General features: G+C 42.0%; 1 protein-coding gene across 1 annotated transcript in view; it reads left to right on the top strand.

The window, feature by feature from the left end:
• The first annotated feature begins 1,002 nt into the window (after positions 1 to 1,002).
• The window catches only part of GLUD1 (glutamate dehydrogenase 1), a 39,548-nt gene continuing 16,982 nt past the window's right edge, over positions 1,003 to 23,568 (top strand). Inside the window, exons 1-5 of the mRNA XM_019953952.2 lie at positions 1,003 to 1,601; positions 14,867 to 14,947; positions 15,472 to 15,527; positions 16,412 to 16,475; positions 21,574 to 21,668. Of these exons, the coding sequence (XP_019809511.2) occupies positions 1,148 to 1,601; positions 14,867 to 14,947; positions 15,472 to 15,527; positions 16,412 to 16,475; positions 21,574 to 21,668 (750 nt within the window). The 5' untranslated portion in view covers positions 1,003 to 1,147. The remainder of the gene's footprint in view (positions 1,602 to 14,866; positions 14,948 to 15,471; positions 15,528 to 16,411; positions 16,476 to 21,573; positions 21,669 to 23,568) is intronic.

The raw sequence follows: 23,568 nt of genomic DNA, 5'->3' as shown, positions 1-23,568 counted from the left end.
TAATGTGGCCTTTGATAGCTTGTCTTAAAAACTGAGTCATCAGACTTTTACAAGAATCTAACTGTACCCGTAGAAGTGTATTAACTAGCATTTCTCATCAAGTTTGTGTAAGTACATAATTAAACCCTCATGTCTTTTAACCTTTACAAATTCTATTCTGGACTATTAGTACACATATTACTGAGAAAGAATATCTTGGAGTATTATTGCAGTTCTATAGTGTTGTTTTTTAACTATTTCGAGAACGTATCTCTGAAATGCGGAAACAGTAAATTTCAGAAAGATACAACAATGATTCACGTAACTATCTCAACATCACGCAGTGGTTGAATGGGACAAAATTTAAAACTTAAAGCAGTGAAAGCCAATAGACAAGGGAGTCCCCAGCTCCCAAGCCTTCTCCTTTCCATTTCTTGCAAGACACTTCAAAACTCCAACTCCCAAGACCAAAGTTCGTCTCAGTCCCAGCGGATAAAGACAAGCTCTTAGCCCGACCTCCAAACGGTGCTTCTCCCTGCCACCCGAAGACAGGCGCGGGGTGACAGGATGGCCGCCCCGCCCGAGAGCGCGCGGGCGGAAAGGAGGGACACCCATGACTCACCCACCCTGGGCCCACCGCCAGACCGCCCGCGCGGTCTTGGGACCAGACTCTTAGCGCCCCCAAGAGGCGGGTAAGCCTCTTCCACGGAGGCCCCCTCCCCAGTCAAAAGCCCTCCCCGGGAGAGGCCGGGGCTGCGCACAGACCTGAGGCTCCAGCTCTTCCCCGCAGGTCCCAGCCCCGTGCGGGAGCCCTCGCCCCGCCTCCCGACCTGCGAGCATGCGCACCCGGCCCGACCGCGACTGCGCGCCCCCGAGCGTCCCCGCCGGCTCACGCCGCCGCCGGGGAGGCCGGGCGAGGCCGCGGCGGAGGCGGAGGCCCGGCTCCCTGGGCGGTGCGCGCCCCCCGCCCTGCCACTCACCAGCGACATTGGCCCGTGGCACCCAAAGTCCGTCCTCCGCGTTAGGCGGCTAGCGCCGGAGGGGAGGGGATAGCCAGGAAGGCAGGAAGCTGTGGCTTAAAAGGGCAGCCCGCGCCGGGCCCTTCCTCCCTCCGTCCGTCTCCGGGCCTGTGAGAGCGCCTCTCCTCCGTGGCCTCCGTCCCGCCGCCATGTACCGGTGCCTGGGTGAAGCGCTGCTGCTGTCCCGCATCGGGCCCGCCGCCCTGGGTTCCGTGGCTGCCGACTCGGCCGTGCTGCTGGGCCGGGCCCGCGGGCAGGCTGCCGCAGCCGTCGCCGCCCCGCAGCCGGGGCTTGTGCCACCCGCTCGGCGACACTACAGCGAGGCGGCGGCCGACCGCGAGGACGACCCCAACTTCTTCAAGATGGTGGAGGGCTTCTTTGACCGCGGTGCCAGCATCGTGGAGGACAAGCTGGTGGAGGACCTCAAGACCCGGGAGACCGAGGAGCAGAAGCGGAACCGGGTGCGTGGCATCCTGCGGATCATCAAGCCCTGCAACCATGTGCTGAGCCTGTCCTTCCCCATCCGGCGCGACGACGGCTCCTGGGAAGTCATCGAGGGCTACCGGGCCCAGCACAGCCAGCACCGCACGCCCTGCAAGGGAGGTGAGCCCCTTGTGCCCTGCCCCGCCCCGCCTGGCCTCCAGCCTCGGGGGTTCACCGTTCAGCCCAGCCCGGGCTGGTACCGTCGCCCTCCCACGCTGTCCCCGTTCCCCCAGGTCCCGGCCTCAGCTGTGTCAGGCTCCGATGGATAGTGAATTTTCTGCTCCATCACCACCCCGTAGTTGGTCCTCCCCCCGCGAGCTTGTTGATGCTGTATGCAGAAGACACTACACTGCTCTTTTGATCTAGCCACTGTGACACAGTGTGGGTCTTGACGAAGAGCACTTGTAGAAAGGAAAGTGACAGACACATCTGTCTGCCTCTGCAAGATTTTGTGATCTTCTGTGACTCAAGCGAATGCAAAGCATGAAATAATTGTTCTCGGATTTTTTCACTCTTTCACAGTAGTGACAGATGGTACAGGAACATACAAAATGAATCGAAATCTACAGTTTTACTAACTAAATGAATTTATTAATTATAGTCGATCTTTTAAATTATTTTCCTACTGTGGCAGCTTTGTACACACACACACAAAATGGTAATACATGAACAGTGTAACATCAGACAGACACCGAAGTAGATCTAAAGGGTGTAGACTGCAAGACAGCCTGCCAGCCAATGGAATGAAGTAGCTGTGGGGGTGTGTACTGGTCCAGGCTAGCACCACGTTTGAGTTTGAGTGGGGGAAAGTACTTGAAGAAAGGAGTTGAATCGGCTAGAATTTGATAGTCACCAGGTTTGTAGTAGTTTTTGAATGTCTGTATATTTGGCCTCTGCAGTCAGATTGCTTTTTTTGAGCAAAAAAAAAAAAAGGCTCCCCTCTTTTTTACTCCTTAAAATCGCACAGTGCATTTTTAATCGTGCTTAACAGTGGCAAAACCACTTTTTTCTACTAAAATACTGTGTAGAATAAAGAACCCGGGGAGGTAGAATCCAGCTGGAGGTTGCCTCATAAGCACAGAGGATGCTGGGCTGGACCCTTTGTCTCAGTAAATCAGGTCCAGTGTTCTGTTATACTGGCTGACTCCTAAGGATGATTTTTAGAAATCTCTCTAGGAGGAAAGTTTGCGCTCTGCTGGCATTCTTAGCCCAGGAACAAAGGTTGCTTCAGACTGCTTAATGATTTACTTTTACTTCTTGCTAAATTTGCATTGACCCCACCCACTTCTAGGACTTAACCTTTAGAGCTTAATTATCCTCTACCTCTCAGTTTCCTCTTTTAAAACCAACTTTTGAACTTCTTTGATCTCTGATTTCCCATTGCAGCCCCAGTACTATATAAAACACACACTGTCCATCTACATCGCCCGCCTTCTTGCTCTCCAATCCCTTATTCTCAAAACCAGCAATTCACATTCCGGCTCCCTAGAGAAGCAAAGATGTTAGAAGAGGCCAAGTTAGCAAATATTAAATAGTTGTTGTTTCTGAAGAGTGGACATCACGTTTATGTGCCTTGTTGACATTATTTTCCAGTTGCTTAAGAGATATGCAGCTAAACCATTATATTTGTTTTCCTGCAGGATCTGAGTTCATTTCTTTGAAGTTCCTTGTATTCTGTTCTTTTATGCCAGGTCCTCTTCTATGATGAGTCACAGCTCCACCAACTCACTAAAGCAACTGAAGTTTGCCCTAGTTTGTTAGTCCTCTTCATCTTGCCATAGTTTTTAATACCAAAACATGAACAAATCGCATCAGCTGTAGAAAGCACTGTTATTGTTGCGCTTGTTCCTTCTAGGTTCTAGTAACTAGAATGTTAAGATACAATTCTCTGTTCTTTTTATCCTGTTTACAAGAAGGTTTGCTACTGAAAGCACTGCTAAATCCCAGCATATAAACAGAAACTGAATTGCACCTAATAAGTAGTAGCAAGCATTGCAAGATAATATGAAAGATCAGCGTGTGTAAACTTATGAGTATATTATCTTAAAGAATACAGAGGGAGCGGGATTGGGAAGGATTATGTAGCTATGAAGGCTCTTCAACATATTTTAGATTGCTTAAGATAATGAATAGGATACTCAATAGATGATCTACAAAACAGAGGTACTGTAGACCTCCATACTTTGCTTTCATGACACTCTGGAATCTTCCTACCCATTTATCATCCCCATCTTATTGCAGAGAATGTATATTCCAAGAAGGACTTACTTTCAGTGGGTTTTTCTTTTTCCCTTCTAATTAAATACGACAAGGAAGTTATTAACTATTTTAGAAATACAACATGTATTAGGTGATTGAGACTTTTTAAATGCTTTGGATTAGCCATGTGAATTTACCCTCCTGAGCGCGCTTCTCTCCCCGTCTTCACTCAACTGCCTTCTCAACCAGCTTGTTTGAGTTGGGGAGGACCCTTTGCTCTTCATCATCGTTCTCTCCAATCCTCAGCTTTCTAATCTTTCTTCAAGAGCAACCTTACACCTGAGTTTTCCAACATAAAATTCTTAAGGTTGAAACAAAACAACAATCTAATTTATAATCTCTGTAAGGGAAACAGGTGGTTTTAAGAACTGAGGGTGGCTAATGTGTACTTTATACCAAGTAAATATTTAATAACACATACGTTTTTATGCTTCTCTTTTCCCACATACCATATTTAAAGGAAGCCAGTAGGTTTACGTCTGTTAAGGAATTGCAAAAGAGTGTGCTTCATGCTCTGATGGAAAGTTTCAAGAGAGGCCTTAGATATTTTCAGCAAAGATTAACAGAAAACATTATCGGTGATTATTCCTATTAACATTCTCAGAATAAACCCTCTGGTTTTATTGGCTGTGGTTCTACCTGAGATTAATGTACCTTTTTAGAAGAAAAATTATTTAACTCATTGGAGAGAAGTAGAGAGATTGATGCTAGCAGTTCACTGATGCAAGAGTCAATTTACTTTCTCTTCTCTCCAGTCCTCCCATCCCCCAGTCCCTTTTAGTCCTGAGACTAAAAATGTTGAGTCCAAATTCCTGTGACTGGTTTTTCCTCTCAGAACTTTCTAAAATTATCATTTAAATAAAGCTGATGTAATTCTGATACATTGTCTTATTTAGCTGCAAATGTCAGCACCCAAAAAAAGTGTATATTAACCCACTGACTTATTTTTTAAGAACCAAAATGCAAAAAAGAAACAGTAGGAGGTAGATGGTCTTTGTTGTTGTCTCTGGGCAGCTGAATGTAGGGGGTGGGGCAGGGAAGCGCACAAGGGTTGGAGTTAATACTGTATCGAAGCTCCCCTTCAGCCTTTGGGATCTAATTTTGTGGTAAATAGTAGTACTTTGGGGAAAACTGTAGAAAGTACTGATACTGTTTCAAAATGAGACTTCCTCTGCTTTCACTGAAAGAAAATGTTTCAGATTTATTTCTCTTAGCTGAATTGACAATGGTCAAAACATAGGTAAGTTTGAATAAATTCACACTGTGTAGTATTTTTAGAGTGAGTATGTATCTCTACATTTAACTCAATCTGAAAGTTCATTTAGAGCACAGGTAGCTTACATATCCTCTACCCTCTAGCCCTTAGCCCTGTGGTAGTAGCCCTGTTGTTCTTTTTAATATTGTTTAGTTAAATATGAATTGGTGTTGCTGTTATAACAGTCTTTGTATTTCATGGAGCCAGATGCTTTCCCCCAAAATACTAGGGAATGAAAAGCCATGATAATGGAGGAGACCTATACAAGAGACCTGATTGTCCTTCAGTCTTCCTGTCGCTTTGTGTGAATTCCTCTAGCTAGTTTGCTTTGGCAGTAAAAACCCCATATGCAGAAAGACAAACACTATTCATTATGCAAAGGACACGTTGCAGGAATTGGGGTGTCAAAAATTTGAGGACAAACATCAATAGTATGTATCAAACTCCAGTAAAACTGACGTTTAAATTGCTAAGTGTAGAGAATTACTTAGACTTTGTAACTTATATAGTGGGAAGAAATTGGCTTTAGCGCTGTTGGTGATAATTTAGATTGCTTAATAAAATTGTTTCATATCCAGTTATGTTAAAGATAACTGAGGGCTTTGCCAAGAACCAATAAAGACTAAAATGTCAACTTCTGGATGTTGAAAACTCCTAGGCTATATAGTCTCTGACACGAGACTTTTTTTTTTTTTTCTGATTATTTTGCATAATAATTAGGTTGTTATAAATAATGAAGGGAAAAACCTTTAATAGCACTTTAATGAAGCATGTTGATTCATAAATGGGCCCATAACTGCTCCACCCAACAAATCCCTGTTAAAATACAAATGTTCTAATAATCTGTGAACGTTTGTGAATAATTGTGAGTAATTTTTGTGAATATTTGTGAAAGTTATAAAATGAAGCAGCTGTATTCCCAATCCTTTCCTACAAGATAACCGTGAACAGTCTTAAGACCACAACTGTTATCTAGAACTGACCTAGCTATCCAGATGAATCTGTGTTTTCGCCTTTCCAGAGGCAGAAGTTAACGCAGATGGAAGTACACACTATCGAGACTGAAGTGTTAACGTATGAAATACTACTAATGAAGGCAGGAGAGTTTTTCTGAAGGCCAAGAAGACAGTCTGAGAGAGGGCTGCTCAGAATGTTTCCGATTGCCTTCCAACAGGCAGCTGTACCTGGGAGAGCCTGCCTTCGCCAGGGTCGACTGGCAAAACAAGGGATAGATAACATGGGTTGAGTCCTGCACCGTTCATTTTGCTAAGAGCGGTTCAGACATCACTGCTTTGATTCCTCAGAACAACCTCGTGAATGCACTGTTGACCCAGATTTTCTGATGCAGATACTAAGGTTAGAGAATGAGGTCTTCTTTGGCGGGGGTTACACAGCCGTAAGTAGTAGGGTTCAGTTCAGGTTCTAGCCATATGATTCCGGCACCCACCTTCTTAGTCTTTACTGTCTGGATTTATTCATGTAAAAAGTTAAAAATTGACTCATGTAAGAGTTAATCAAAATTTATTACTAGTCAGTGCAATAATTTTTAAAATGGCTTTCTTCTGGGTGTCTCTTCCTATAAACTAAGCAAACTTGATCATGAATCGCTATTATTTCTCTTGACTGTTCCTGGCGAAAGTCTCTCAGACCTTCTACTGTTTCTGAATCGCTTCTTGGCTAGTTGAAAATGTGAAAGATGACACAAATAACAATTATAAAGATTGACTTTCCTTTCCTAAAAAGCGTTAGCCGTTCAGTCGTGTCCGACTGTGCAACCCCATGGACAGTAGTCCACCAGGCTCCTTTGTCCATGGAATTCTCCAGGCAAGAATTCTGGAGTGGTTAGCCATTCCCTTCTCCAGGGGATCTTCCCACCCAGGGATGGAACCCTGGTCTCCTGCATTGCAGGCGGATTCTAGTGACACAGTTGAAAGCACTCTGAATAATATGTTGCTGCAGTAGGAGTTCAAGGAAGATGCCAGAGAAAGACTGTCTAGAGGTAGGTAAAGCTGGATAGGACTTAGATTGGGAAAAGGTCATTTCAGATAAAGAGATGTCAAAGAGGAGGTGACGATAGCTCTAGCAGGAGGCAAGACTGTGTGTTGGGATCGTGAAGACAGACTGTGTTTGTAAATAGTGAAAAGGTTTTATAGTGTAAATATTCATTTGATTACTAATACAGAGCTTCTAAAACCCATGTAATTTCCTGAGTGATAGGGGTTCTGAGTGTGCCCGTTGTTTTAATATTTGGCCTTTGACTCTAGTTGCTAACACAGAGGCCCTGAAATCCTTGTAATTTCCAGAGTTATGGGGGATGGCAGGAGCATCCTATACAGAGTTCCTAAAGCCCTTGGAATTTCCTGGGTGAATACGAGCACCTTTTGTTCTGATGAACCAATTCTTGGCTCCTTGATAGCTTCAGGATTCCCCTACAGGTAGGGTACATGGAATGGAGAGTCAAAGATAACTCGGTTTTCTCCTCTGCGATGCTGGTAGAAAAACTGGTATTAGGGAAAGAAGTGTTACGAGGAAAGAGGATTGGACTTTGAAAATAAAGGAAGTCTGGTATAAAATGATCCTTAGGAAAAAACACAGGCATACGTTTTTCTCAACTTTATCCTTGCAAAGTATAGTCCCTGTGGTACCTGTCCCTACCTTGTGTCCAATATCCCTATAATTCTTCTCTTCCTCTCTTAAGATCCCTCTCAGATATCTCCTAGACTTGTAAATAATAGATATGAAACTAGATACCTGAAAGTTTGAGCCTTTACCTCTTTGAACCTTTTTATAACAAATTGTTGTCTTTTACTAAATGTTACCTACTGTATATTCACAAGGCTTACCAGCGTCATTCCCAAGACCTCTTTAGTATGAAGGTGTGACTAAGTTTAGTAGTATTATCAGAGTAAGGAATCAATAAAACAAAAATTAACAGAATCTTCCCTCCCCCCTCTAATGCATATTCTTTCCTCCATCCATTGGGCAGTAAGTTAAATACTTAAGCACAAAACAGAGCTGTATGTTCTATAGATATGTATATACATAAATGCAGGGAAATGACTTGGAAGGATACATATACATTTAAGTTGCTAAGAATATTCACCCCTAAAGAATGATGTCATAAGTGGTAATCAGGAGACATCTGCTTTTCCTTATTTGAATTTTGATGAAAACAGGCATATATGTTATGTAATTTTGAAATTTTAATGGAAAGAAATACATTTTCCATTCCATTTTCTCAGCATCTGCTAAACATTCACTTCCAGAAGGCTAAGATTTACCTCTTCAAAGTGCTTAAAATAAAAATTTTGATAATAGGTTAAAACGGTGAAGTGTTCCCTGCCTTCTTACATGGATACTTTCAAAAGCAGTCCTTAGCTCCTGAACTAAATACTCCTTCCTGAGGCTGAAGGAATTTTTGTGAGACTTTGAGTCTTTTCTATGGCCGTTACTTGCTGGTGGGTAGGTACTGGTTTCTCACTGCTTCTTTGCCTTCTCTCCTCACTTTAAATTATGTTCTTTCATTGCGAATTAGGGGATTATATTATTGAGAAAGTAGGTTCTAATGAGTAAATGCCAAGTGTAGTAGTGCATGAACTTTAATAGGTGTTGTAAGTCCTCTTTCCCTGTATGGGTTTCTATGCTTGTGGTTTCTATCCAGGGCTTCCCTGGTAGCTCAGAGGTTAAAGCGTCTGCCTGTAATGCGGGAGACCCGGGTTCGATCCCTGGGTCAGGAAGATCCCCTGGAGAAGGAAATGGAAACCCACTTCAGTATTCTTGCCTGGAGAATCCCATGGACTGAGGAGCCTGGTGGGCTACAGTCCATAGGGTCGCAAAGAGTCAGACACGACTGAGCGACTTCACTTCACTTCATGCTTGTAGCAGAACTCTTGGCTATTGAGTATAGTTTCTGAAAAGACACAGTACAGGTGGGAATTGAATTTCTAATCCATAAATCAAACCCTATTAAAAGATCCAGGTTCAAGTGACATTTACAACCATTTGAATTTACATGAATGTATTTAGTTAATGATTCATCATAAAAAACAAAGCTTCCTTAGTCACTAAGAGCTTTTTGTATGTTTTGATTCTGAGTCAGCTAGGAAAAGGAAGAAAAATTCAAGCTACTCAGTAGTGGTTTTCACTGCATCTTTTTCAGTGTAATCAGCTCTTGTGTTTTCTTTACCACCATAGCAACGTAGCCAGTTTTTGCTTTCGATTTTTTTCCTTCTAGAAAAACTTACTGTACGCCAGTCTTAGGCTCTTGAAGGTAGTAAGGGAAACCTTCGGTAATTAAGTTAAAAGGCTGAGACACATTTCATGCTGTGTGTGGTTTGCAGATGTCTGCATTTCACTGATGTTCTTTTCAAACATCTGGTTACTAGTTAGCTCAAAACAAGTATATATTAGGTTAACTTCTCTGGGGAATCGAAGGAATGATTACAAAGTTCTATTACGAAGCCTTCCTCCAATGTTACCAAGTTTGATAAGTAATAAACATTGTCGTGGGTGGTGTTTCTTTGGTTTACTCTGGTGAATTGAAAGCACAGATTACTGTCAGCCGTGGTCCTTGACTTTAGACCCCGTTTCGGTCTCCTTTTTAATTTTCGTTTTACATTGCAGTACAGTTAATTTGCAGTGTTATTTTCAGGTGTACAGCATAGTGGTTGAGTTACACATATGTTTATTTCTATTTTTCAGATTCTTTCCCATAGAAGTTATTACAGAGCACCGAGTACAATTCCTATACAGTAGACCTACCCATACAGTAGGTCTTTGTTGATCTGTTTTATATAGTGTGTATATGTTAGTCCCAACCTTCTAATGTATTCCTTTCCCCACCCCCCATTTCTTACGACGTTAGGCCTGTGGTCCACACCTCTAATCACCCAGTTCCCTTTCTAGGGCACCCAGCGGTGGGCTTATGCTTTCCATTGGAAGCATCTACCTCCATTATTACATCTGTTGTTCAAAGACCCAACTGATCTCTTCCCAAACACTAGTAATGCTAATGTCAGCATAGGCTCTGAGACTTGACGATACCCAAAAACCCTGACATACTTTTCTCCATTTCTCTAATAAGGTTTGTTCCTTTTAGTTTCTGTCCCTGTACCCCATCCAATCTCTGGTCTTGCTTACCTTTAGCCTTCTCTGCCACAGAAAAGAGGGAAAGAAAGGCTTGATTCTATAAAAAATGAGACTATTCATACTGAAAATAAGGTCCTTCTTTCTTGCTTCATTTTGGTTTAAAATGTTTTAAGTTTTTCTGATTTTCTTTTATGCATGAGGGTATTTGGCTTTATGAGTAACTTTGTCTTAATGTAGTATCTCCCAATCCACTGAATTTACAAATTTAGTGGAAATATTGTCTTCTTTGCAGTCATATTCTTAGCATCAGCTAGAATGTGATGAAGAATTTTTCAGGTGGCAGTATATTTTTAGTAATTTTCTTTGATTTTCAATCCCAAAGGAGGAAGAGTAACTAGCTATCCCTTGGGTGTAGGTAATTTCCTGTATTACTGGAGTTTGTTAACCTGTTACCTCGAGTGTTTAGTGCAGAGTACTTGTTGAGGTTGTTTTTTTTCCCCCTCAGATTAATAGTGTGGGTCACTCTGTACTAGTATATCTGCTGATTTCCAGAATTAAAAACATTCATGTATCACTAATTAGAAAGTTAAAATGAAAGCATATGTCTTCTCTAGGCCGGGCACCCCATGCACGGGTTTCTAGGCTCCTCTCTGTGTCTGCCCTTATCTGCCCCAAGGCTTATCCCCCTGACTGCACTACTTCCCTTGTAGTCATCCCTCGCCTCAATTCACTGGAAGTCGTCATTGGTTCCTAGCCTGCAGAAAATGCCTGTGGAATGAGAGGTAATTTATGTAACTACTGTTCTTCAGTGTCTGAGCTGAACTCTGTAAATGGGTGTGGCTAGGAGAGAAAAGTTCACTTTACAAACAGGAATTCCTGGTGCCATCCAGTGGAAACATGCTTTTTGTTACATGCACAGTTTCTGACTCATCATTCCAGGACTTCTGCAGTAAAACAGACGTTTTGTTTACACCATGTAGAAAGAGGGTCTGGTTTCCAGTGAGCATTTAAGTCTAGAACTTAAATTTCTCTCTGATTTCTGAATGCTAATATTTCACACTCTTTTTCATTGAAGGCACTAGTTATAAGCACTGGGTAAGGGAAAGTAACTTTTCCCCCACTTAAGAAAGGAAGGGGGGCTTCCCTGGTGGTCCAATGGTTAAGACTTCCCCTTCTAATGCAGGGGGTGCTGGTTTGATCCCTGATTGAGGAGCTAAGATCTCACATGCCTCCTGGTGAAAAAACTAAAACACACAACAGAAACAATATTGTAACAAATTCAATAAAAAACTGGTCCACATTAAAAAAAAAGTCTTTTAGAAAAAAGAAGTTCATATAATTTAGTGACTACTTGCACAGACTCATATATTTAACTTATATGCAGAGTCCATCATGAGAAACACTGTGCTGGAAGAAGCACAAGCTGGAATCAAGATTGCAGGGAGAAGTATCAATAACCTCAGATATGCAGATGACACCACCCTTATGGCAGAAAGTGAAGAGGAACTAAAAAGCCTCTTGATGAAAGTGAAAGAGGAGAGTGAAAAAGTTGGCTTAAAGCTTAACATTCAGAAAACTAAGATCATAGTATCTGGTCCCATCACTTCATGGCAAATAGATGGGGAAACAGTGGAAACAGTGTCAGACTTTATTTTTAGGGGCTCCAAAATCACCGCACTTGGTGACTGCAGCCATGAAATTAAAAGACGCTTACTCCTTGGAAGGAAAGTTATGACCAACCTAGATAGCATATTCAAAAGCAGAGATATTACTTTGCCAACAAAGGTCCGTCTAGTCAAGGCTATGATTTTTCCAGTGGTCATGTATGGATGTGAGAGTTGGACTGTGAAGAAAGCTGAGCGCTGAAGAATTGATGCTTTTGAACTGTGGTGTTGGAGAAGACTCTTGTGAGTCCCTTGGACTGCAAGGAGATCAAACCAGTCCATCCTAAAGGAGATCAGTCCTGGTGTTCATTGGAAAGACTGATGCTGAGACTGAAACTCCAATACTTTGGCTACCTCATGCGAATAGTTGACTCATTGGAAAAGACCCTGATGCTGGGAGGGATTGGGGGCAAGAGGAAAAGGGGATGACAGAGGATGAGATGGCTGGATGGCATCACCAACTCAATGCACATGAGTTTGGGTGAACTCCAGGAGTTAGTGATGGACAGGGAGGCCTGGTGTGCTGTGATTCATGGGATTGTAAAGAGTCGGACACAACTGAGCGACTGAACTGAACTGCACAGACTCTAACAGCACACTGATAAAAGGGCTTTATATATAATAAGAAAAATGCTGGTTCTTAATAGTGCACTACTCTACCACCCGTATGAATTTATCTTGAGAAGTAATCAAAGTTCATTGAACTGCTTAAAATACTATCCATTTAGAGTTTTTAAATGTACATTTCTTTGCTATTTGCCACTACTTTGTAATACTTATTATAGAAATGAAAATAGTTGAGAGTGAAGTATTGACCACATGCAGACACTGTGCCAGCTGCCTCATACACATTATCCCAAGCAATTCTGGCGTGAAGCCTAGAGCATTGCTTATACCTCATTGCTCAACCAGGTGAGCAGGTGCAGACTTCCATTGCAGTTGCTATTTGGGTGGGGATTCACTTGTTAGAAAATGATGGGCACTACACCCAACCCAGATTCCTGGCCTAGCTTAGTTTCCACTAAATGATATGCCTGCTGCTTAGTCACTTCAGTCATGTCCAACTCTGTGCAACCCTATGGACTGCAGCCTGCCAGGCTCCTGTGTCTATGTGATTCTCTAGGCAAGCATCCTAGAGTGGGTTGTTATACCCTCCTCCAGGGTATCTTCCCAACCCAGGGATCAAACCCAGGGCTCCTGCATTGCAGACAGACTACTGCTGAGCCACCAGGGAAGCCCCAGTAACATGCCTAAGTAATGCCTATTCATTAATTTGTATAAACACATTTTAGTATTTAAGCAATTTTTTAGCTTAACCAAGGAGATAAAAGACCTAAGATGTTATTGAAGGAAATTGAAGATAAAAAGAAGTGGAAAATATCCTGTGTTCATAGATTGGAAGAATTCATAATATTAAAATGTCCATAATACCCAAAGTAATCAATGGGTTTAATGCAACCCCTATCAAAATCTCATAACAGTTTTTCAAAGAACTAGAAAAACTAAAATTTGTATGGAACCACAGAAGATCTTGTATAGCCAAAACAATCTGGAGAAAAAAAGAATAAAGCTGGTGGTATCATGCTCCCTGACTTCAGACTATACTACAAAGTTACAGCAATCAAAACAGTGTATTTCTGGCACAAAAAAGACACACAGATCAATGGAACAGAATAGAGAGCCCATAAGTAAGCCCACACACTTGCAGTCAATTAATCTACAACAAAGGACGCAAGAATATACAATTGGGAAAAGATTCAAAAATAAACTCAAAACTTAAAGACCTAAAGGTAAGATCGGAAACCATAAAACTTTTAGAGAAAAACAAAGGCAGAACACTCTGACATAAATCATAGCAGTATTTTTTCTGGATCTGTCTCCTAAGGCAAAGGAAACCAGCAACAAAGTGAAAAGACATTATCTGCTGGCTGGGAGAAAACATTTGGGTTAAATATCTAAAGCATGTAAACAGCTCCTACAACTCCATGCTAAAAAGACAATCTAATTTAAAAGTGGAAGACCACAAATAGCAAACGTTGGTGAGGGAGTAGAGAAAAGGGAGCACACACAGGAGAGTTGGTGGGAGTGTTAATTGGTGCAGCCAATTTCTGGAAAACTGGAGGTGCCTCAGGAAAAATAAAGATAGAGCTACCATATGATTTAGCAGTTCCACTTCTGGGAATGTATATGAAAAAAATGAAAATACTAATTTCAAAAAGATACATGCACCTCAGTGTTTAGAAGCAGCATTATTTGTAATAGCCAAAATATGGAAGCACTCGAAGTGTCCAACAGATGAGCAGATAAAGATGTGGCGTGCATATGTTTTATATATTATATACATTTAAGTGTCTATGTTGTTATTCAGTTGCTAAGTCATGCCTGACTCTTTGTGACCCCATGGACTGCAGCACACCAGGCTCCTCTGTCCTCCACTGTCTCCCAGAATTAGCTCAAATTTATGTCCATTGAGTCGGTGATGCCATCAAACCATCTCATCCTCTGTCGCCCCCTTCTCTTCCTGTCCTCGGTCTTTCCCAGCATCAGGATCTTTTCCAGTGGATCAGCTTTCTGTGTTGGTGGCCAAAATATTGGAGCTTCAGCATCAGTCTTTCCAATGAATTTTCAGGGTTGATTTCCTTTAGGATTGATTGGTTCAATCTCCTTGCTATCCAAGGGGCTCAAGTCATCTCCAGCACCACAATTCAAAAGCATCAGTTCTTTGGTGCCCAGCGTTTTCTCTGGTCCAACTCTCATATCCATACATGACTGCTGGAAAAACCATAGCTTTGACTATACAGACCTTTGTGGGCAAATCTTTTTCTCTGAAATATCAGAATACTTGAATCAAATTCAGTGCTCATTCTTTTGGGGCATACAGGATCTTAGTTCTCTGACCAGGGATCGAACCTGTACTCCTTGCATGGAAGACAAAGTCTTAACCACTGGGACACCAGGGAACTCCATCTGTTACTGACTCTTTAATGATAAGCTACTTTAATTGTTCTTTAAAAAGTGTGGACATTTTTGAGTTCTTCTATTTTTAACATGCTGGAAGGGTGTTCTAAATACATCCCCTTCTTTCTCACCCCATCTTTTTTTTTTTTTTAAACAACCAGGTATCCGTTACAGCACTGATGTGAGTGTAGATGAAGTAAAAGCTCTGGCTTCTCTGATGACATATAAGTGTGCAGTGGTTGGTAAGTGGTCTCCTTTGTTGCTACCTAATAAGAACTCTGGGAAAATGTTTGCATACAAGGTTACTTTTAAGATGTTAGAGAAATATACCTTAGGAGAAGTCTTTGGGGTTTGTTTTGCTTTTTTTAGGTTGCGAAAGACTTACATCATTTTTTTCTGTAAGTCTTGGTTTACCTTTTTCTAAATGGGAGACTTTTTATAGGAATTAACTGAATTTTCCTGAAGTGTAGATATTTGTTTAAATCCCTTTCTATACTCTGTAAATAAGACCAAACCATAGTACAAGAAAAATACTTTGTTACATTTTAGACATAGTAAGGCACTCGGATTAGATATGCACTATAATTTGTATATTCTTAGAATTTATATTACATCATTTTAGGAGAGATCATTGTGGGCTTATTTACTGAACCTTCTGAAACTAAAGCTAAAAGCATCACACTTTTATAGTATTACATAGTGCTTTCTGCCTTTTTAAGTCTTTTATCCTTTATATGGAATAACAGCTTTCAAACTTCTCTTTCAGATGTGCCATTTGGGGGTGCCAAAGCTGGTGTGAAGATCAATCCCAAGAACTACACTGTAAGTACCAAAATGACATTAGTGCACATGGCGCCTCTGCAAAGGGCTTGAAATCACTGTGCTTCTGCGCATCCCTAATACCCGTGAGATTAATGGGTCCTGTTGCTTTAAAAAGCAATGAAAAAACAAGCAGGCAGCTAACTCATTGAATGTTCTGCCATATAAAGGTTCACCTGCTTACATCAATGTCCTTTTTTATTTTCCTACTTGGTTAAAAGTTAATAAGTATACATTCATATTCTCAGGCATTTGTGTACATGTTTATTAAATATGGCTATAATGTCAATATACTGTATATAAATATATCATATACTAATACAACTATGATCTGAGGTTTTTATGTTGGGATCTCAAGGTTCTAGTGTATGTAGTTTGGTAAAAATATTATTTATCCTATCAATTCCAAGTTAATGTTACTAATTAGCCTCTGTATTAAGTTTAATAAATTATATGAATTAATATCTGCATACAAACAATATCTATGTTTTTAAAATTGTGATTAGATGAAAATAAGCCCTGAGGATTGCTCATAGACTCCTGTACTGATACAAGAAGGACAAGTGTGAGCACTATGCTGCTCTGTGTTGCTTGTTGCTCAGTCACTGCGTCTTGTCCAGCTCTGCGACCCCATGGGCTGCGGCATGCTAGACTTCCCTGTCCTTCTTAGGTAACCTAGTTTTTGGTCTCAGAAATGTAAAATTTAATTTCCATTTAAAATGGAAATGCCTACTTTAGGAGCTGTTTTTCTGAAGACTACACAAGATAATATGAAAATGTTCCATAAGTAGAAAATAGGATGCAACGGTTAGTTATCTCCTCTAGTGGCTTTTCTATCAAAAATTACTTTTTCATTGTTGTCATGTTTTCCCCTTTTTCCTTTACAGGATAATGAATTGGAAAAGATCACAAGGAGGTTCACCATGGAGCTGGCCAAGAAGGGCTTTATTGGTAAGTATTGCCGTGTAGGTTTCCACAGCGTGGGAACATCTGAAAAGTAGTTGTCATAATTCTAAACCCCTGCTTTCGTCTGTATATGGATACAGACATGGATGGGCTTGTCCTTTTCCTCTGAGAAATTGGGTTCTGTGTTAAACATGGTGAGCACACCAGGGCACGTTTGGACTCCGCTCTAAGAGAACAGCTCACGTTCCCAGTACACAGCGTGGACAGCGGCAGAGGCCGCTGCACCTCTTCTCCTGTACAGACGTAACATATAAGGTTCTTGAACCCTGTAACAGCGTTGAACCACAAGCACAGTCAACAGTGGTGGCATCCAAAAAGATTTCAGGAACTACATAATACCTTCATCATAAATAATTTTTAATATGCGAAAAGGAGTTTTGCAATAGTAATCCTGTTCTGAAAGCAGTGAGAAAACATGCTATTTGGAATCGGAGGCTGAAGCAGGCCTTTCCCTTCAGAGAAGTGGGCGCAGGCTGGGAGGTGTGGGGCTCATTCTGATGACTCACTTGGCCATCACTGGCTGATTCCTGGGGCCCCTAATGTTTGTTACTAGGAGCTTTTGCCAGTCAGACTAAATTTCTGAGGGTACTGACACTCATTTTATGTTTTTGTATCCTAGTATTATGTGTATCATACATTATTTTGTGTGAGATGTGAATATTCTTTGATGCATAATTATTATTTAATCCTTTTACGTTTCAAGCAAATTAAACCTGTTGTCCTGAAAGATTCTGATCTGTGGTAAAAAAAAAATAAAATCGTTTGATAGAATTTTGCTACCGTAGTTTAACATAGTAAACTCAGAAAACTAAACAGGAAAGAAAAGCTCCTTTTTCTGTTTTCCTGACCCTCTGTTTTTCTTTCTCAGTATTCTTCTCACTGTTGACAAGTTCCTATTGACTTAATGTGTTCCTATTTTGAAGTTTTCCCCTTCTGGTAACACGAGACCTTTACTAGACTTGTCCTGTCTTCCATAGTGTAGAAGGCGTCTGGATTCTCAGCACGCAGCCTCCCTGGCGCTGCTGTGGGCTTTGCTTGCAGCCACTGTACAGGGGGAGCACTCACGCAGCGACAGAGTAACTACTGATCCCGGTCGCCTGCATGATGTTTTGCATCATAGCTTAGCTTAAATCTCAAACATAGTTAATAGTCTTGAGTGGTATCAGACTTTATTCAGTTGTATTTTTTGCCCATATATAGAGTATATACAACTTAATTTTCTCTATATTGATAAGAACCCTGTAATTTCAAAGGTTAAAAAGTGATTCCTTGAAATACTGAAAGCTTAAATATTAGCAATTTAACTTTTTTGTTTATGTATAAAAGCTTTACTAAGCCACTCTGCAACTAAGCTGACATCTGGGCCCAGAAAGCTTTGTAGCCTAAGAGGGAGGCAGTTGGCTTTCTTTTCCTCTCTCTAGGGCACAGAATTAGTCCTGAGCAAACCTTAGGAATTGGCATCATTTCAGTTATTTTCTGACTTGCCTTTCCACAGAGTTTCAGATTATGAGTTAGACCTGAGTCTGGGTCCTAGCCCTGTCATATTGAATGAGTTTAAGGTCAGCTTTTCAATTTCTGCAAAAAAAAAAAAAAAAAAAATATTGTCACCTGGGGTTTTGGTAGGGATACTTTGAATCTGTTGACTTATCTGTTGTGTGTTGCCATCTTAACCATAGTGAGTCTTCCCGTCCATGAGTACTGAATGTCTTTCCGTTTGTTTACTCATATTTTACAGTTTTCTAGGTACAAGTTTTGTACTGCTGTTAAGTTTATTCATAAGTATTTTATTTTTTCTGATACTGTTCTAAGAGATACTGGTCTTCAGTATTCTTATGAAGTCTTTCATATCAAGAATGAAAGCATGATATACTGTATTTTAGTTAACTAATCCACTAAACAGGTTGTTTTGTATTCTTACTTACCATTTTGATGAGTATATTTCTATATATTCCTGCCTTTACAGATTTAAGTGGGCACCACTTAATACATTTCCATCTGAGATCTCATAGGACATCAGCATTAGGACTGTCGTTATTACTTGTCACTGCCTGTGGGCTAACTTCTTGTTACCTTCAAACCATTTAATTTGCTGCTCTGAGGAACTGAAAGCCAAGGTCTAAAACTTTCTGTACAGAGTAAGCTTTTAATAATAGGTCAAAGCAGGGTTCTGGCCTCATAGAATGAACTGAGAAGTGGTCCTTCGTTTTTCTTTTTTTTCAGTTTGTGAAAGGGTGTTAATTCTGTTATGTGCATTTGGATGTCGTCTTTTAAACTGCGGAGCTCCCTTTTCACCCCCTGTGTCTCTGTGCACCACTGCGGAGTTCCCTTTTCACCCCCTTGTCTCTGTGCACCAAAATTACCTGTTTAGCTTTACCTCTATACTCCTGCGAAAGCAGGTGCTTTTTTCAGTCAACTTTTTATCTTATTTTATTGGTACAGGATTGAGTGTTAAAAGGCTAGACTTTCACACCTGTACTTTGTAAGGTATTTGAGAATTTACCTGTAACTTGGGAATTGTTTGTAATCTGTGCATCCCTATACGTTGATTTTGTATGGAGTAGTAATAATACTTCGTGGTTTTACTTTGGGTGGTGGTGGTAATGGTTTAGTCCCTGAGTCATGTGCAGCCCCACAGACTGTAGCCTTCCGTGCTCCTCTGTCCACGGGATATCTCAGGCAAGAATACTGGAGTGGGCTGCCATGTCCTTCTCCAGGGGATCTTCCCGACCCAGGGATCGAACCATGCTTACTGCATTGCAGGTGAATTCTTTACTACTGAGCCATCTGGGAACCTCTAAAAGGATGCAGGAGCAATTTGTCATGTTAACGTTGTGGTTTTCTTTTTATAAAGGTAATGAGCTTGCATTTTACAGTTGAAACAATATAGAAAGTTATAAACAAGACTGAACTCTAAATATAGTGAAAAAGTTTATCTTTCTAAACCTCTGCATATATTTATATGGAAATAAGTATAGTGATTACACATAGGTATATATAGAGAAGAACTTCTCTAGTGGTTCACTGGTAAAGAATCTGCCTCCCAAACTTGCAGGAGACACAAAGTGTGATCCCTAGGTTGGGAAGATTCCCTAAAGAAGGAAATAGCAGCCTACTCCAGTATTCTTGCCTGGAAAATTCCATGGACAAAAGAATCTGGCAGGCTACAGTCTAGGGGCTTGCAGAGAGTCTGACACAGCGTAGTGACTAAACAATAACAAGTGTATAAAGAAAGAGATTTATATGGATGGGAACTTAGACTTGCTATACAAACCTGCTTTTTCCTCCACATGTATGTTTTAATGATGATTCCAAGTCATTTACATGGGTGCACATCATTCTTCGTAACTGCTGAATAGTATTTCTTTGCATGATATACTGTATTTTAGTTAACTAATCCACTAAACAGGTTGTTTTGTATTCTTACTTAACCATTTTGATGAGTATATTTCTATATATTCCTGCCTTTACAGATTTAAGCGAGCACCACTTAATACATTTCCATCTGAGATCTCATAGGACATCAGCATTAGGACTGTCGTTGTTACTTGTCACTGCCTGTGGGCTAACTTCTTGTTACCTTCAAACCATTTAATTTGCTGCTCTGAGGAACTGAAAGCCAAGGTCTAAAACTTTCTGTACAGAGTAAGCTTTTAATAATAGGTCAAAGCAGGGTTCTGTCACAGGTAAAAGTCTTATGGGCTTAACATCGTTGCCTCCACAACATGTGTTTTTGCTTTTTCTACTTGGTGAGGAGGGCTTCCATCCCCAGGAAGCAGGTGTGTCACTGTGCTGTGCCGCACACATGGCCTTCTAGCTGCCATACACATACACACACACACACACACACACACACACACACACAGCCTTCTCGCTGCAGCCTCCACATACACACACACACATACACATAGCCTTCTAGCTGCAGCCTGCACACACACACACACACACACATAACTTTCTAACTGCAGCCTGCACACACACACACACACACACACACACAGCCTTCTAGCTGCAGCCTCCACATACACACACACACATACACATAGCCTTCTAGCTGCAGCCTGCACACACACACACACACACACATAACTTTCTAACTGCAGCCTACACACACACACACACACACAGCCTTCTAGCTGCAGCCTGCACACACACACACACACATAACTTTCTAACTGCAGCCTGCACACACACACACACACACACACACACACACAACCTTCTAGCTGCAGCCTGCGCGCGCGCACACACACACACACACAGCCTTCTAGCTGCAGCCTCCACATACACACACACACATACACACACACACATAACTTTCTAACTGCAGCCTACACACACACACACACACACACAGCCTTCTAGCTGCAGCCTGCACACACACACACACACATAACTTTCTAACTGCAGCCTGCACACACACACACACACACACACACACACAACCTTCTAGCTGCAGCCTGCGCGCGCGCACACACACACACACACAGCCTTCTAGCTGCAGCCTCCACATACACACACACACATACACACACACACATAACTTTCTAACTGCAGCCTACACACACACACACACACACACACACACAGCCTTCTAGCTGCAGCCTGCACACACACACACACACATAACTTTCTAACTGCAGCCTGCACACACACACACACACACACACACACACACACACAACCTTCTAGCTGCAGCCTGCGTGCACATACACACACACACACACACAGCCTTCTGGCTGCAGCCTCCTTGTGCCACCGTGCTCTCTAAGTGCGGTTTAAGGAACTGAGGCCGAGAGAGGCTAAACTGGTTTGCCTATGCTTGCACATTCAGAAGTCTCTTGAGTGGTGTATCTGTTGTACAGAGCTAATTTCCAAACTCATAGCAAGTGGGAGAAGCTATGTAATGCTGTGTGTGTCCGTTTTGTAATGGAACATGTAGTGTGTCTATGATTTGAATTGGTAACCTAGATAAAAACTGAAGTTTTCTAGCCATGGTAGCCTTGTTATTATGGAGAACTGCAAGGATGTGTTTGAGATGATCTGCCTTAAACATTGGTGCCGTGCCCTTTCTGTGTGTCCCCAGGCCCTGGCGTCGATGTGCCCGCCCCCGACATGAGCACCGGCGAGCGGGAGATGTCCTGGATCGCCGACACCTACGCCAGCACCATAGGACACTATGTGAGTGCTCGCTGCAGCCCGAGGCTTCATCTGGTGTCTGTCAGAAGTGACAGTTCAAATGATGATGTACATAAGGGGAAAACTCGAGTTTGTCTCCTCTCCTTTAATTATGTCTTGTTTTATATATTATTTTACTTCCTGTCCATCTTACATCATGAGCTTCCCTGGTGGCTCAGTGGTAAAGAATCTGCCTGCCAATGCAGGAGATGCAGGTTCAATCCCTCACTCAGGAAGAGCCCCTGGAGAAGGAAATGGCAACCCACCCCAGTATTCTTCCCTGGGAAATCCCACTGATAGAGGAGCCTGGCAGGCTGCAGTCTACGGGGTTGCAAAAGAGTCAGACGCAACTTAGTGACTAAACAATAACCTTACATCATAAATGTAGTGAACTTGGGTTAGGCTTTTACTCACATGCAGTCCTGTTCTCAACACTGGGATGGGACCCTCAAAGATCACCCACCAGGGCAGGATTCATTATAAGACAGTAGATGGGAAATAAAGAAGCATTCAATTCGGGCTTTTCCCTCAAAGAAACTAAGACACATTAAGCAGATAAGGTATGAAGACAGTGTAATAGCAGGGTGGAGAGTTTCTGAAAGCAGACTTCCTGGAAGGAGGTATTTGGTCAGGGCTAGACCTTGAACATGGATAGAATTCAAATGTGGGGATTTGGGGAATAGGCAGAGAAACTGTAGAGCTCAGACTGAAGACGAGGCACATTTAGAAAGGTAGCAGGAGATGAAGAAGTACAGGAAAGAATAAGAAAATACTCAAGTCCCCGTGTTTTTGTTTTCCTTGCTAGTCAGCGGGGAGCCTTTGATGCTGACTCTTCCTTAAGGGAGAGGGGCTGGCCGCAGCGTTAGACTAGAGCAAAGAAGGCCTCCACAGTGTCAGCATCCGCCTTCCCAGCCTGGGAGCCACGTGGCTAGGGAGAAGCACCGGCTCAGAGTGGACTCGGCAGTACCGGGCTGCACATGTGGGACCAAGGCGAAGGACAAGGTTGAGTCAGAAAGAACCAGGAGGACCTGGGCCTCTGGGCTGCGTGGAAGCAGCGCCACGGGCACAGGACACAAGGACAGTTGGCGCTCTGTCCTTGAAGGGGTGGAGCCTTGCGAACCACGTACGGAACAGGAAGAGGAAGTAACTGAAGAAAGACATTTTGTTACCCAAAACCTGGATTCACCTTGATGGGTGTTAGGCCAAGACATGACCAGACTGAAGACTGGCTTGGTTTACTACTCAGAGCAAGTCAGCACTAGGGATCTTTCCCAAAGCAGTGTCTCCCAGAACAGCAAAAGCGGGAACCTTTTAAGCCAAGGGTACATGCATATTCATGAAGGGGCTTGGGTGGTTGGCAGAGTCCAAGTTTTAGTTGACTGAACTTACTAAGATCAGAAAAGGTCAACATCTTCTTCCTTTAGATTTCAGTTGATCTGATGGTTGAGTGCTGAGACCTGTTCAAGTACAAGCATCGTGGACAGGCTTAGATAACAGAATGGCTTCTCTTTTGTGAGGAAGGCTTTGCCTGATCCTCTTCCTCTAAGAACTCCATACCCTAACTGTTCACAATTTATTCTAAAAATATAGAGAGATCACTTACTACATGCAAGGCTTATAAAGTACAAGCAAGGTGGGAGGGGGGTTCAGGATGGGGGACACATGTACACCCATGGCTGATGCATGTCAATGTATGGCAAAAACCACTACAATATTGTAAAGTCATTAGCTTCCAATTAAAACAAATTAATTAAGTTTTTTTTTAATTGGAGAATGAAAAAAAATAAAGTACAAGCAAGGTGTTCAATATAGTTGGGGTAAGGCTAGAAGAAAGCGTTTTGATGCCATGAAAAGAGTACTGGGAACCGAACCACGTCTCTGGAGTAGGATCAGAAAAGCCTCC

The sequence above is a fragment of the Bos indicus genome, chromosome 28 (genome assembly GCF_029378745.1).
Source record: "Bos indicus isolate NIAB-ARS_2022 breed Sahiwal x Tharparkar chromosome 28, NIAB-ARS_B.indTharparkar_mat_pri_1.0, whole genome shotgun sequence".
Lineage (NCBI taxonomy): Eukaryota > Metazoa > Chordata > Mammalia > Artiodactyla > Bovidae > Bos > Bos indicus.
The sequence above is the reverse complement of the archived record's forward strand: the minus strand, read 5'-3'. Positions and strand labels throughout refer to the sequence as shown.